At 40.6% G+C, this 12,811-nt stretch overlaps 1 protein-coding gene across 2 annotated transcripts; it reads left to right on the top strand.

The window, feature by feature from the left end:
• Positions 1-1,789: 1,789 nt before the first annotated feature.
• Positions 1,790-6,540, top strand: LOC118319864 (E3 ubiquitin-protein ligase ATL59-like). Of its 2 annotated transcripts, none has more exons than XM_035650564.2 (6): positions 1,790-1,820; positions 3,649-3,740; positions 3,834-3,905; positions 5,610-5,722; positions 5,816-5,915; positions 5,999-6,540. In XM_035650564.2, the coding sequence occupies exons 2-6, from the start codon at positions 3,720-3,722 to the stop codon at positions 6,041-6,043; spliced, it is 351 nt and encodes a 116-aa protein (XP_035506457.1). In that variant the 5' UTR covers positions 1,790-1,820; positions 3,649-3,719; the 3' UTR covers positions 6,044-6,540. The 2 variants fall into 2 exon arrangements, with proteins under 2 accessions (XP_035506457.1, XP_035506456.1); XM_035650563.2 differs by lacking the exon at positions 1,790-1,820 and adding an exon at positions 1,864-2,150.
• Positions 6,541-12,811: the final 6,271 nt, after the last annotated feature.

The raw sequence follows: 12,811 nt of genomic DNA, 5'->3' as shown, positions 1-12,811 counted from the left end.
CATATGATCAATATTCATAGTCAATGAGGGGGGAGAGAGTGGATGGTTTCCAGCCCCCATTCTTTACTGTTTTTGGGTAAACAATGTTAAACAAAATATTATGCACAGCAAACTATTTTTAAATACTTTAAAACGTCACTAGAGGGGATTTTTAAATAACTACAAATCTACATACAGTTTGAGTTATGACTTACTCTAGGCTTAGATGGTGGTCAATAAGGTGAACATCTACAACATACTTTAGTACATTCATTTAGCAGACGCTTTTGTCCAAAGCGACTTACAATAAGTGCATTCAACCATAAAGATATTACTCAAAAGTGCAAGAATTAATAGAGGCCATAAATATTCATCAAATAGGCAAAAAACACTTCAAGTGCTTATTTGTAATTAAGTGCTTTTTTGTGTTATATAATAAATTCAGGGAGTGAGGTGCAGTCTGAACAGGTGAGTTTTCAGCTCGCGACAAAAACATTGAAGGGATTCTGCTGTCCTATACGGGATTTAGATGACCGGTGATTAGCGAGCTTCCCCTCGCAGTGACGGAGTAGCAAGCAGTTTGGCAGTAGCAGAGCGGAGATGACGGGCTGGGGTGTAAAGTTTGACAATTTTCTGTATATAGGAAGGGCCTTCACAATTCGCAGCCCGATCGTATTGTCCTTCCTATTTACTATTCCTGTCTGCTATTCCTTGACCTCAGTGGAAAAAACGTCATGAGGTCAAGGAAAGGTTAGAAGGAGAACCGATAGGACTTAGGAAAAGCCAACAGCAGTGCTCAGAGAATCTGACTCGACTTAACTATACTACGTCATCACTCGACGGCGGATGTTATTGACATGGTGAAACTATAAATTTCCGAAGATGGATTACAATAAACGCAGCTCCTCCCTCAGCATGTTTCAGTGTGTTTTACCACCATGTGACATCAGATGTAAATGATTTATATGTAACAGTAACTTACATGATGACGTGCGTCTCTTCTGAGTCATATTCATATTCTTTTCCTTCTTCTTTTTGACCCTCACCAATATTGATTCAAGCATTTTCTAATAAGAATACTTACAAATGAAAATTTCAAAACCCGAACAAAAAAAATTGAACTGCTAATAATGCAAAACTGACCACCATAAATTCTATGTGAAAATGATGAGTAAATGATGAGTAAAATGTGACAAATATATACACACAATTAAGTTAGTGACATATTTTAAAAAGAAATGAATGTGAATGAAGAAACAATTTCAAACTATGTACTGCTGAGGCCCTTTTCACAAGTCTCTGCTCGACAACGACATGCTCAAAATCAAGAGTATATCTCTGCAACTACAAGGTCTATCAGTCAGATATATCGGTCAAAGTAAATGAAGAAGGAATACAACATAAATTAGATTTAAATTTCGTGGGAGAAAAAAATATATACCTGCATTATTACATTGAGTGAATATTTTCTATGCAATAATGCAGAAGAAACAACAAAAAACCATACACAATCCATGGCACAACATCTTAACAGAAACTGTGTGAAGTGACAGAGCAAAGTTATAGGCTTCATATGGACATTCCATGTTCTATTTGAGGTTTCTCACAATAAAACTCATTTAATTTCACTTATATGGCTCTTTTAGTATTTATTACATCTTAATACAACTGTTTTAGCAAAGACCAGTGTTCATCTCTCTCTACAAACATTCTTTGTAGTGTTGCATAATGATGTCAGAGCTGATGGTAGGGACTCATCTCAGTGTGAAAGTAGTCTTGGTGCTAGCTAACGGGAGCATATTTATGGATCAAGCACAACTTGCCGTGACAAAACATCAAAGGTAAGACAAACATCAAAGGTGAGACGTAGTTCATTTTTGTCGCTGTTTGATGCAAGCTTTTTTTTTGTTGCTCTTCTTCGGCTGCTGGTTTGGGGAGAGTTGGTTGATGAGTGATGAGACTCAACGTCGGAATCGGTGGACTCAAAGCTTGCTTGTGTTAGCATAATGTCGCTATTTAAAAAAAATCCCACACATTGGAGATCTGGTCCGAGTGTCAGCCTTTTTCCTGCTTGGCGTCCAGACCGTAGTCGGGGAGATGTGCTCTCGCTTTCTCCAGGGCCGAAGTGTTGTCTCGCTGCGGGACTAAACCTGTTTACTATCTCAACAGCGGTAAATAACACACTCAAATAACACAAGCTTTTTTCAGGTGAAGTTTAATTTTCTGCATACCCGAGAATGGGAGTTGCCATTACCGGGAATGAACGTAAATACAGTGTGATGCGTCAACACATTCTACGCAATTTGACTACTTTACTTGACGAGCAGAAACAAAGACGTTCTTTTCGTGATTGGTTCTTAGCAGTCAAGACTCGACTACCAGCAGTAGACGCAGCTCGTCGTGGCTCCAAGATAAGAAATACCTGCTCTTACTTTTCACCATTGCGGATTTTCTCTAACTAAGCAACCAACTGCAGCAGAGCTACAACAGTTAACAGATTAGGAAGCGACTACTAAATTTATCGTCAACTATTTTGTGAGTCGATTAATTTAGTTCAAGTAGTTTTTATGAAAAACAAAAGTCAAAATTCTCTGATTTCAGCTTCCTTAATGTGAATATTTTCTGGTTTCTTCGCTCCTCTATGACAGTAAACTGAATAACTTTGGTGTGTGGACAAAACATAACATCGTCTTGGGGTTTGGGACATACACAATCGTTATTTTATGGACCAAACAACAAATGGATTAATCGAGAAAATAATCAGGAGAATAATCAATAATGAAAATAATTGTTATTTGCAGCACTTCACTGCAGAGTCGACAATCTACTTCCTGTTTACACCTGAATGGTCATGTGACATGTGTTTTCAGGTGTGTTACTGTGGACAGAGATTAGACAGTGTTAACATTTCTCCATTAACTGTGTGAACCCCGACCTGGACTGACTTGGTGGTTATGTTGTAAAGTAGAAATAAACAAAGTCACAAAGTTATACCTCAGCAGGTAAACTAGAATGTGACTCAGTCAAGCCCAGACCTCCACCAAGCCCCAACAGCCTTCTCATGAAACCAGATTTAAATCCAGAATTTTAATTGGATCTTCACCAAATCTCTCGCACTCATAGAATCTGTCACTAAATTTGTCTGATTGTTTTAACCCAGATCCATAAAATTATGCTCTGTGAATTGTGCGAACATGTCAAAAAAAGGGATAAAGATCCACACCAACATTAAATGGATTATTTCTTGGTCCATGTTCCATCCTTCCACCAAGTTTACTGGAAATCTGACAAACAAACAAATGGTGAAAACATCAGCTCCTTGGTGAAGACAATAATTCATGGATCCAGATTAAAACAGGTTTTAATAATTTTATCAATATTGATTATGAATTATAATAGTTATTCATGGTAAGTGCTGAATGATGTTCTCTCTGTCGTCACCTCAGGTTTTCCATCATACTCTAATGTAGTAAATTACATTTTGTCTGATATAAAAAAGTTGTTTCTGCTTAATGTTTTAAGAATTACTGTAACAAAAAATACTTTTACAAGTACATAATTGATCCAATAAAGATTATTTTGTCTAAATTTGACTCATCTGCATTTGACTGGGTGGAATGAGGAAAACAAGATGTTACAGTTCTGTGTTTGTGGTCCTTTTCTCTGCAGCAGCGAGGGTGGAGGAGGAGGAGATCCTTATCAGTGACGATGAGGAGGCTGCGGTTCGCGCGGAAGACGAGATGTTGGCCTTGAGTCTGCAGGTACGGCACTTCACCTGCAGATTGGGACACAGACTCATCATCTGTGCAGATTTGACAAACTGAAACTGGTCGCGATTGTCTTTGTTCATTCAGGCCCAGTTCGACCAAGAGGAGGCTCACAGCAGACCCCAGCACGACCACCATCATCATCACAGCCACAACAGGGTGAGACACTCATTTACACACTACATTTCAAATCAAACCTTTATTTTAAAGTGCTGGATTAATCCACCACTGAAAATAGTCCCCATCAAATGTTTGACGAATGATTAATGTTTTCATGGGGACTACTTCAGTAGAAAGTAGTTCTGGTGAAAACTGTCGGCGTTGATCTCTGTATGTGGAGCAACGACGTTTCTGGAAAGACACGCTGCAGATTAATTTTCTTAATACTGTGACTCAAAATTAAGATTGGATTCACATCCACAGTTCTGATGTACATTCAGAATCAGTCCGACTATGAGATGGCCAGATACAAACATTTTCGTTTCTCTTCCTATTTGTAATTTATGTGAATTAAATAAAATTGCAAGTATTAATGAATTTTAACAGCAAAACTGAAAATCATCTTGTGGCAACACTGTAGAAACAGCTCACCTGTTCCAACTCCCATATCTCAGGCGTGACACAAGGTGCCTACATGCGTGACACAACGCACTTACGGGCATGACACATGGCACTTAAAAGGTGTGACACAGCATCTACAGGCATGACACACGGCGTCTACAGGCCTGACACAACGTGCCTACATGCGTGAGACAACGCACTTACGGGCATGACACACGGCACTTAAAAGGTGTGACACAGCATCTACAGGCATGACACACGGCGTCTACAGGCGTGACACATGGAGTCTACAGGCGTGACACAGCTTTGACAGGTGTGAAACACAGCTTCTCCAGGCGTGACACACGGCACCTACAGGCATGACACACGGCACCTACAGGCGTGACACAGCATCTACAGGCATGACACACGGCGTCTACAGGCATGAAACTCTAGGGGTGTTATAAATAAATAATAATTCTACGATGCATCGCAATGCAGACATGGACGATGCTGCATAGATGCAGTGACGGACCATAATCGATTATAGACTTTTGCCGTTACTTGTTGATTTTCCGACCGTGGCTGGACAATAAAGTTTAAGAGTTCAAAATTACATCCTGGTAGTAGTAACGCCTGCCAATGAAATACCGGCCCCAACTCAGCAGACAATTGATGCTGTAACCAAGCGTTTATTGTTACGCCTGTACTGTATAATTTATACAAAATAACAACACGGAGACCGTAGCATGTGAAATGGAATAATTGATGGAGTGGATGCTGAATCAGGAAGACGGAAACCGTGGATGTCTTAAGCAGAAGTACACAGATCAACAGGTTCACAGCGTTCGCCGTCCCAAGATAGTCTGCCCATCCCCGGTCTTTGTAGTGTATTTAGCTTTGAGTAATGTCGCCATCTCCCCGTGACAATGACACCTTGAGTGATATATATATCACTGTATATATGACTGCTTCATTGATTGACTGAGATTCATTGATTAAAACGTAGCCATGATGTGCAGTTATATCGAAAATGGAGCATGCATCGTGACATCAAATCGAATCATTGACATGATAATCGTAATCGAATCAAATCGTGAGACAAGTGAAGATTCACACCCCTATTACACACCTAGGCATGACACAGCGTCTACAGGCTTGACAAATCCCGTCTACAGGCGTGACACACGGCACCTACAGGTGTGACACAGTACCTACAGGCCGCCTGTGACTGCGACACTGTAACGTGGTAATGTCGTATATTGTTCACAGGGAGACGATAGCTATAATTTTCCTCATCCTGTCTATCTGCTCATCTTTCAGGCTCTTCTGGAGTTTGAGGAACATCTCAGCTCCGTCATGTCCAACCAGTTGACTTGGAGGGAAAGATTTCCCACCAAAACCTTTGAGTCTGCCACCAGCGTCGGGACAACCCAGTGAGTCCAGCGGCTGGTCAGACCTGCACTTTAGTGTTTCTACTAATCTGCCTCTGAAATGTCTCACACCTCTTTTCTTTTCTTTCGTTCCAGGTGTCAGATCTGCTTCTGTGACTACACTGCCAGGGAGAAGCTGAGGGTGTTGCCATGTTTTCATGACTACCACGTCCCATGTATTGACCGATGGTTAATGGTAAACAGCTCACAGAGACAGGCAGCGACGCGTTTGTGCACGTTTCATACACTGACCGTTTCATCCATCTCTTCCCCCCTCAGGATAATAGCACCTGTCCGATCTGCAGAGTGAACCTGGCTGACTGACTCCCTTGCCCTCCTGACCCTCTGACCTCTGCAGGCGTTTGTAGTGCTAGCTGGCTGTTCATTAAGTTCATCTTAGTTCATTTCCTGTTTTATTTTGAAATACATTTCCTGTGCTCCTTTGTTAACTTCACGTAACCTGTGTTTCCCTGTGATTGTCTGCACCTGTTCCTAATGTGTCTTATTACCTCTGCCTTCTTGTGTATATAGGGTGTGGCGGAAATGTCCTTCCTGTCTACTTTTCCTTGCCCTAGGGGGAAACGTCATGAGGTCAAGGAAAGGTGTAAAGGAGGACTGACAGGACTTAGGAAAAGCCGACAGGGCTGCTCAGAGAATGCGACTAGACTTTCACTATACCACGTCATCATGCGACAGCGGATGTTATTGACGTGTGTCTGCCGAGGTGAAACTACAAATTCCGAAGACGGACTACAAAAAACGCGGCGGCTCCATCCATCATGTTTCAGTGTGTTTTACCACCGTGTGACATCAGATGTAAATTATTCATATGCAACGGTAACTTACATGATGACGTGCGTCTCGTCTGTGTCATATTCATACTCTTCTTCTTCTACTTTGGATTGAATCGTTTACGTTCGTGCTTGGCGCGTCACGTTAAATATCGCTGCTGCAATGAATTGTGGGGCGTCTATATGTCCTTTCCTTTCGCATAGGAAGGTCCAGTGTTAGTTAGTTTAGTTAGGCCTTTGTATTCCTTTCGGAACATAGGCCATCGATGAATCGCTTCCACCCTCGCCTGTCTTGGGCCCTCTTCTCCAGCTGTTGCCACGTCAGCCCTTCCTTCTTGAACTCTTGCTCTGTGCTTCTTCTCCAGGTGTTCTTGGGACGAAGGAGGCATTGAAGCTCCTTTCCTATGCATTTAGAGAATCCGTACAGCTCTTATCATGACTGCTGATCAAATACTTCCAGGTCACTTCAACATTCAGGAAACTTCCTAAGCCAATTTGACAATTGGACGTCACCAATAGTCTCTGTGCCTCCTTTTGTTGGGGTTGGTTCATCTGTTAAGCCATGCTTTGTGTGACGTTACATGTAAGCAGAGTTTATTATAGCTCCTCCTAGTGGTTGCTTACAAGAGTGCGGCCACCTGAATTCCTCATTTTTTTCTCTATTCGTTACTTGTGATCACATGATTAGACCAGCCATTTTGTGTGGAGATTGTGCACAGTAACATACTCTGGAGCTTTCTCCTGTTTAATCCATCGCCATATGCCCATGTTGAGCCTTGGAGAAGCTTTGTTTGTAAGTTATTTTTCCTGTTTCCTGTTTAGGGACAAGTATTAATGCATAATATGTTGTTATAATTCATATTTTAAGAAAATAATAGATAATTGCAAAAGCTTTTTTGTAGCGTAGCCATACATCTCTGTTATGTACTATTAAGCAGCCATTTGTGTTTTACTTAATCTTTTACACGGTTTAAGAAAGTTTTCTTCTGTACGTAATTTCAGTTACACAAAAAGAGCACGTTGACGAAGACAAACAAATAAATGAAACTCAACCTTATTTCCACGTCCATGTCATATTATAACAACACAAAAGTGCTTCAGCCAATCAGATCTCAGGCACGTGGTACCACAAATGGGCTAGACTGTATGGTCAGATGCTGATAAAAGGAGTACAAACACAATTTAATGTTGCTAGAGCAGAACAATAACAGTTTGCACCATCAGCTTTGTAAGCTCCAAATGTTTGCTGTGTTGTATCTGCTCCCTGAAACTCCTGATTGATGAGGTACAGTGAAAAAAGCAATTGCTGCGTCATAAGGTGCTCCATTAAGTTTGTGAGCTAGGATCAATCAGCCTGGAGCTAACATGTTAGCATCAGCGAGCCGTGTTGTGATGAGCAGTTCAATCAGCTCTTACAACTGGCGAATTACAACAATTGTCTATTGCTCTATTTATTAGAGAAATGCGTTTGCTGAATGAAAACGTTGACACTTCTGGATCAGCTGATGGACAAGATGGAGGAAAAGGAAAAGGTGGATTAAAAAACATCTAACTACAGACTTCCACCTGAGCTGTTTGTTTTTGTTTTTTTTCACACCTCCACTTCATGCTGGAGCCGAGCTTTTATTGGCACTTGCATTTTATTCCAAGTAATTATCCCCCCTCCAACTTGTTAGATGGGTTTAGGTTCCATCATTATTGAAAGTGTTTTGTAAACCTCATGTTGCTGATGCTTTTGTCCAAAGTGACTTACAATCATAGGTAGGTACTAGTTAGGGCCTTGCCTAAGGGCCAACACTGGAATAACCTGAAATCGAACCACAACCTTCTCTACCAAAGTCAGTGGTGTAACCCACAAAGCAATACCAGCTGCAACATAACCAAAATCCAAGCTCAGAAAATCCAAAAACTAACACATGAACGTGGACACAAAACACTAGGAAACGTAGTAACAAAGTGCAGCGCTGACACAAAACAAAGTACTCTGTCCCCTTGCAGCTAAACAGCTGTTAACTTGTAGAACTCTGGGTAACACATGCACTGAAAAAAAAATCCTGTTAAAATCAGTGTATGGGACTTATCAGGCACAAGCGGAGAAGCTAACAAACATTTTGTCGAAGCCTTATTGTTGACAAAGTTACTATTGGCAGGAATCAGGTCAGGCTTATTTGATGATGTATATAACCATACAACAACTTGACCTCATCCACATACGAATATCATACACAATACAATAATGTAGTTCACCTAATGAACATGTTAATTCATATTTTTGTCTTTTATTTCTCTGGAGAATAACCTGATTGTTTGTATTGTGCTTCGCTGAAATAACTTTTCACTGAGGAGCAATGCAGTTTGCTGGGAATCTGTGGCTCCCGTCTGAGTTTTAGTTTCGGAAAGCTCTCACCCTGCTGATTGGCGGTGGCAGGGGTTGAACTTCTTCCAATGTGCCACAAGAATGATAATGGGCTTTTTCCACTCATTCTGGGCTGTGTCATTTTGGAGAGGCTTTGGAAACAGTATGAATTTTGACAGCCTGGCAAATCTGCATTCATGGATGTGTTCCAAGCAGACTCTCCCCACCCTTTTTAAAAAAAACTATTTTCTCAGGAAATTGTAAGGATGGACTTTAAAGAAAAGTAGAGGGCTACTTGTTGTATATGGTTTTAAATCAAATGTCAGAATAAGTCTGATATGAAATTTTGCAATGTAATCTTATGACAGTGTAGTGTAGACCACGTGCAAGTGAAGGAAATAAACCTAAAAGGCATAATCACACCTGATATTAACGTATTCAGTCTATATTCAATTAAAATAACTGCACACTAAAATAATAGATTAATCATTGTTTTTATAAAAGAGATGATTGCTGCATTTGATTTTCTCCCATAAATAGATTTAAATTTAAATGACTGATGGCTTTTCGCTCTAATGGGTTCTTTGCAGTGATGTTATGTCTGCTGACTTCTGGGAAAATATATTACGTTCCACAATGTGGGGCATTTGTCACCTAATTGGCAGAGTTCTGTTATAGAGGAAGAAGAGAGGATATTTGATTAGTTTTTTCAGCAAGCGCCTCACACTCATTATATATATATGTATATATATATAGGTTGCACTTTGTGATTTGAAACTCCTATGCGCCATCATAAGATTTTATTGTTGGGATACATCTACAATTCGTTGATTCTGCCCGTAGAGGTTACCAAAGTCAGACATTTTTCAATCCACATAGGGACATGAATCACCGAAGAACCCACTTTGGTTCAAACTACTTCAAATGCACAAACATAAAAAAAGGTGATATTGTGTCAAATGTCTCCAAGGATGCACTCGGGGTGAACTCAACCTTTAAGCCAAAAAGGAGAAGAAGCACTTAAAAGTGCTATGAGAGAAGGGAAGTTTAATAACCATAGACATAGCAAGGGCTTTGCGAGTGGTGCTGGTTGCGTGTTGTTCCCTTTTAATGTGACTGAACTTCATGACATGGAACATATTGATCTGCAAAGCCACTGTTACAGACAAATTGATGCACCGACCGTGTCTGAAACTCTGGACATAAAAACACAGGACCTGTTTCTAGAGCTGAGGTCACAAAGACGAACACAGGTCCAAAGGGGGCAACTGAGAATGTGCTGAATTCAAAAGACTCTTAACAGTAGTAGCTTCAAAGCTGTAAAAAGTCAATAACTAATAATTTCTATTGATGGTGAGACCATCTCACTAACTTGAGTTACACATGATATCAGGGAGGTAACAGCCCTGGACATTCCCCCCAAATGGGTCCGACCACCATTAATTGATATGCCAGTAAATTAATTGATATGATATTAATTGCAATGCCAGTATTTGCTCGTTTTGCTTCTAGATCTCGTCACTTCCAGAAAGTGAGTCACTGTAGCACACTGTCTGCCCTGAAGGAATTGATCTGCTCAGAGGGCGTGATATAACCTCTTGTCTGGTTAATGAAACAATTTAATTGTATTTTGTCTAAGACATTATCTCACTGCACAGTAAGGTGAGAGAAACCCAATAGTTCCCACAATGGGCAAACATTGGTCAACAGGTGAGAGAAATGACTGAAGCTTTTGACAATCGACCACCATCTGCAACCACTCCCAGCAAGAAAGCATGTATGACGGCAGAGATAAACATACGACACATATAATACAAATCAACCTGACATGGCGACAGGAAACAGCAGTCAGGTATTTTATTTTTACAATTTAAAATACTAAATATGACAACATCCCGTCTGCAAAAACCCTTCAATGTTTCCGTCGCAGACTGAAAACTCACTTGTTCAGACTGCACCTGACTCCTTAAATCAAAAATCAAAAATCAAAAAATATCCTAAATGAGCACTTGAACCTTTTTTGCCTGTTTGATACATGTTTATGTACTCTCTTGATTCTTGAACTTTTTGGGTAATATCGTCGTGGTTGAATACACTTATTGTCAGTCACTTTGGATAAAAGTGTCAGCTAAATTAATGAATGTAATTGAATTAACGGACATGATGGCAAGTGGAATTGTTAACTCATACACATACTTTGTTGTGTAAATTATAAAGCAATGCACAATTTGACTCTTTGAACTCTTTGCTGTGAATTTGCAAAGCAATGTATTGGTGACTCACTCTGGACTCAGGCCAAACCAGTGGAGCACAGAACTATTTTCCGGCCTCAAAATGGCCGATTGTTGTTAGTTGGCAACTTCAATAACATATGCTGTTAGGGCATATCACCCAAAATCACTAATGTCATGTTTTTTTTCCTGAGATTTCTCCCCATCTGCCTTTATGAAGGCAATGATGTAAATCCTCTGAGGCAGAACACAAATTTAATCATTGTGTGACTAATTTACTGCTTTAAGGGTTCTGACATCTGCCATTTCTGATAAATATGCATGGGCAGAGAAATCACCTTTACATCCATTTTGTGGACTAGCATTTTAGGCATGACGTGGTATAAGAAGTGAAGGGTGCTGAGGAAAGTCACAGCTGACACTGGCTTTGAAGACTTGCTGTAATTCACCTTACCTTAGTGTGGAGCAACAGGAAGTGTCATGTCAGCACATTTCAGCCACTAGAGCCATGTGTAGAACTCTACTTGAAGCAACACATATACATCACAGATGAAATCTGATCTGGAAATTCTCACACACACACACACACACACACAGTCACACCTCTGCTTCCAAACCAGGAGTGCTCTACTAATGACTAGCAGAAGCACTCGCTTTATGGACGATGACCTTTACAGGTAAGGACCATTAAGTCGAGAATGTCTGGGGAGAGAGGGAACACCTGTAGAGGAAACATAGGATGGAGAGAGAAAAAAAGGTTTTCCACAGGTCTTGTCAGTTAAAAATGAATAACCATTTTATAGCTGTGTTGGGGGAGAGAAAGAAAATGAGGAAAGGCACATGGACGGAGTGGCGGCGATGGATGAAGAGATCACATGTGAGGAAGGGAGATTTTTTGAGAAGCTGGAGGAAAGATGAAGGACAAACCCTGGGAGAATTGCCTTTTATACACAGCCCTGTAATCTCTTCTGAGAGGGAGAGAGATAGAGAGAGGAAGAGAAGTGGAAAGGAGAGGCATCAAAGAACATTACATTCCTTTCCTGTTGAGATGCGGCAAGGAGGAGAAGAAAAATAGCAGAGGACTCAGCATGAGCTGGAGAAAGGGTCTGCTCTCCCATCTATCCATTTGGACTTTAAAGCTGAGGGACTGTAGCAGCTGTGAGGTGACAGAGAATGAGCTGCATGACAGCAGGGTTCAGATAAAAAAAAAGAAAAAAGTTTGGATTTAGAAAAAAAAGGAGAATGAGAACGCACAATGTCGAGTTTTTGCAAAACAAGGGGATGAAGTGGAAGGAATGTAGCAGGGCAACAGAGAAACTAAAGTAAAAAAGATGGAGGAAAAAACAGATTGGCATCTTGGCAAGGAATAAAACTACAGTAAAATTAGAAAAAAATTGCTTCAATTTCCTACAGAAAGGAGCAGTGACGGCAGGCTAATCTGTTTTGTTTGTCAATCAGAATTCCTAATGCACTCACATCATGCACTTTCTCCTCCCATCAAATCGTCTACTTTGCTTGTGTTAATCCGCCCAGCCCTGCCAAGAAGCACATATATTCCCAATCTTATATAAACTGACAATCCCTCCCTTAAGGAAGTCAAAACCGTTTAGAAGAAGCTTTGCGTTTGTGGAATGTTTTACTCAAACGAGCGTACACACACACACACACACACACAAGCACACACAAACACGCACGTGTGCCTTGCCAAGACCCC

Source organism: Scophthalmus maximus, chromosome 9 (assembly GCF_022379125.1).
Source record: "Scophthalmus maximus strain ysfricsl-2021 chromosome 9, ASM2237912v1, whole genome shotgun sequence".
Lineage (NCBI taxonomy): Eukaryota > Metazoa > Chordata > Actinopteri > Pleuronectiformes > Scophthalmidae > Scophthalmus > Scophthalmus maximus.
Note: the sequence above shows the minus strand (reverse complement) of the source record. Positions and strands in the feature narration are given on the sequence as shown.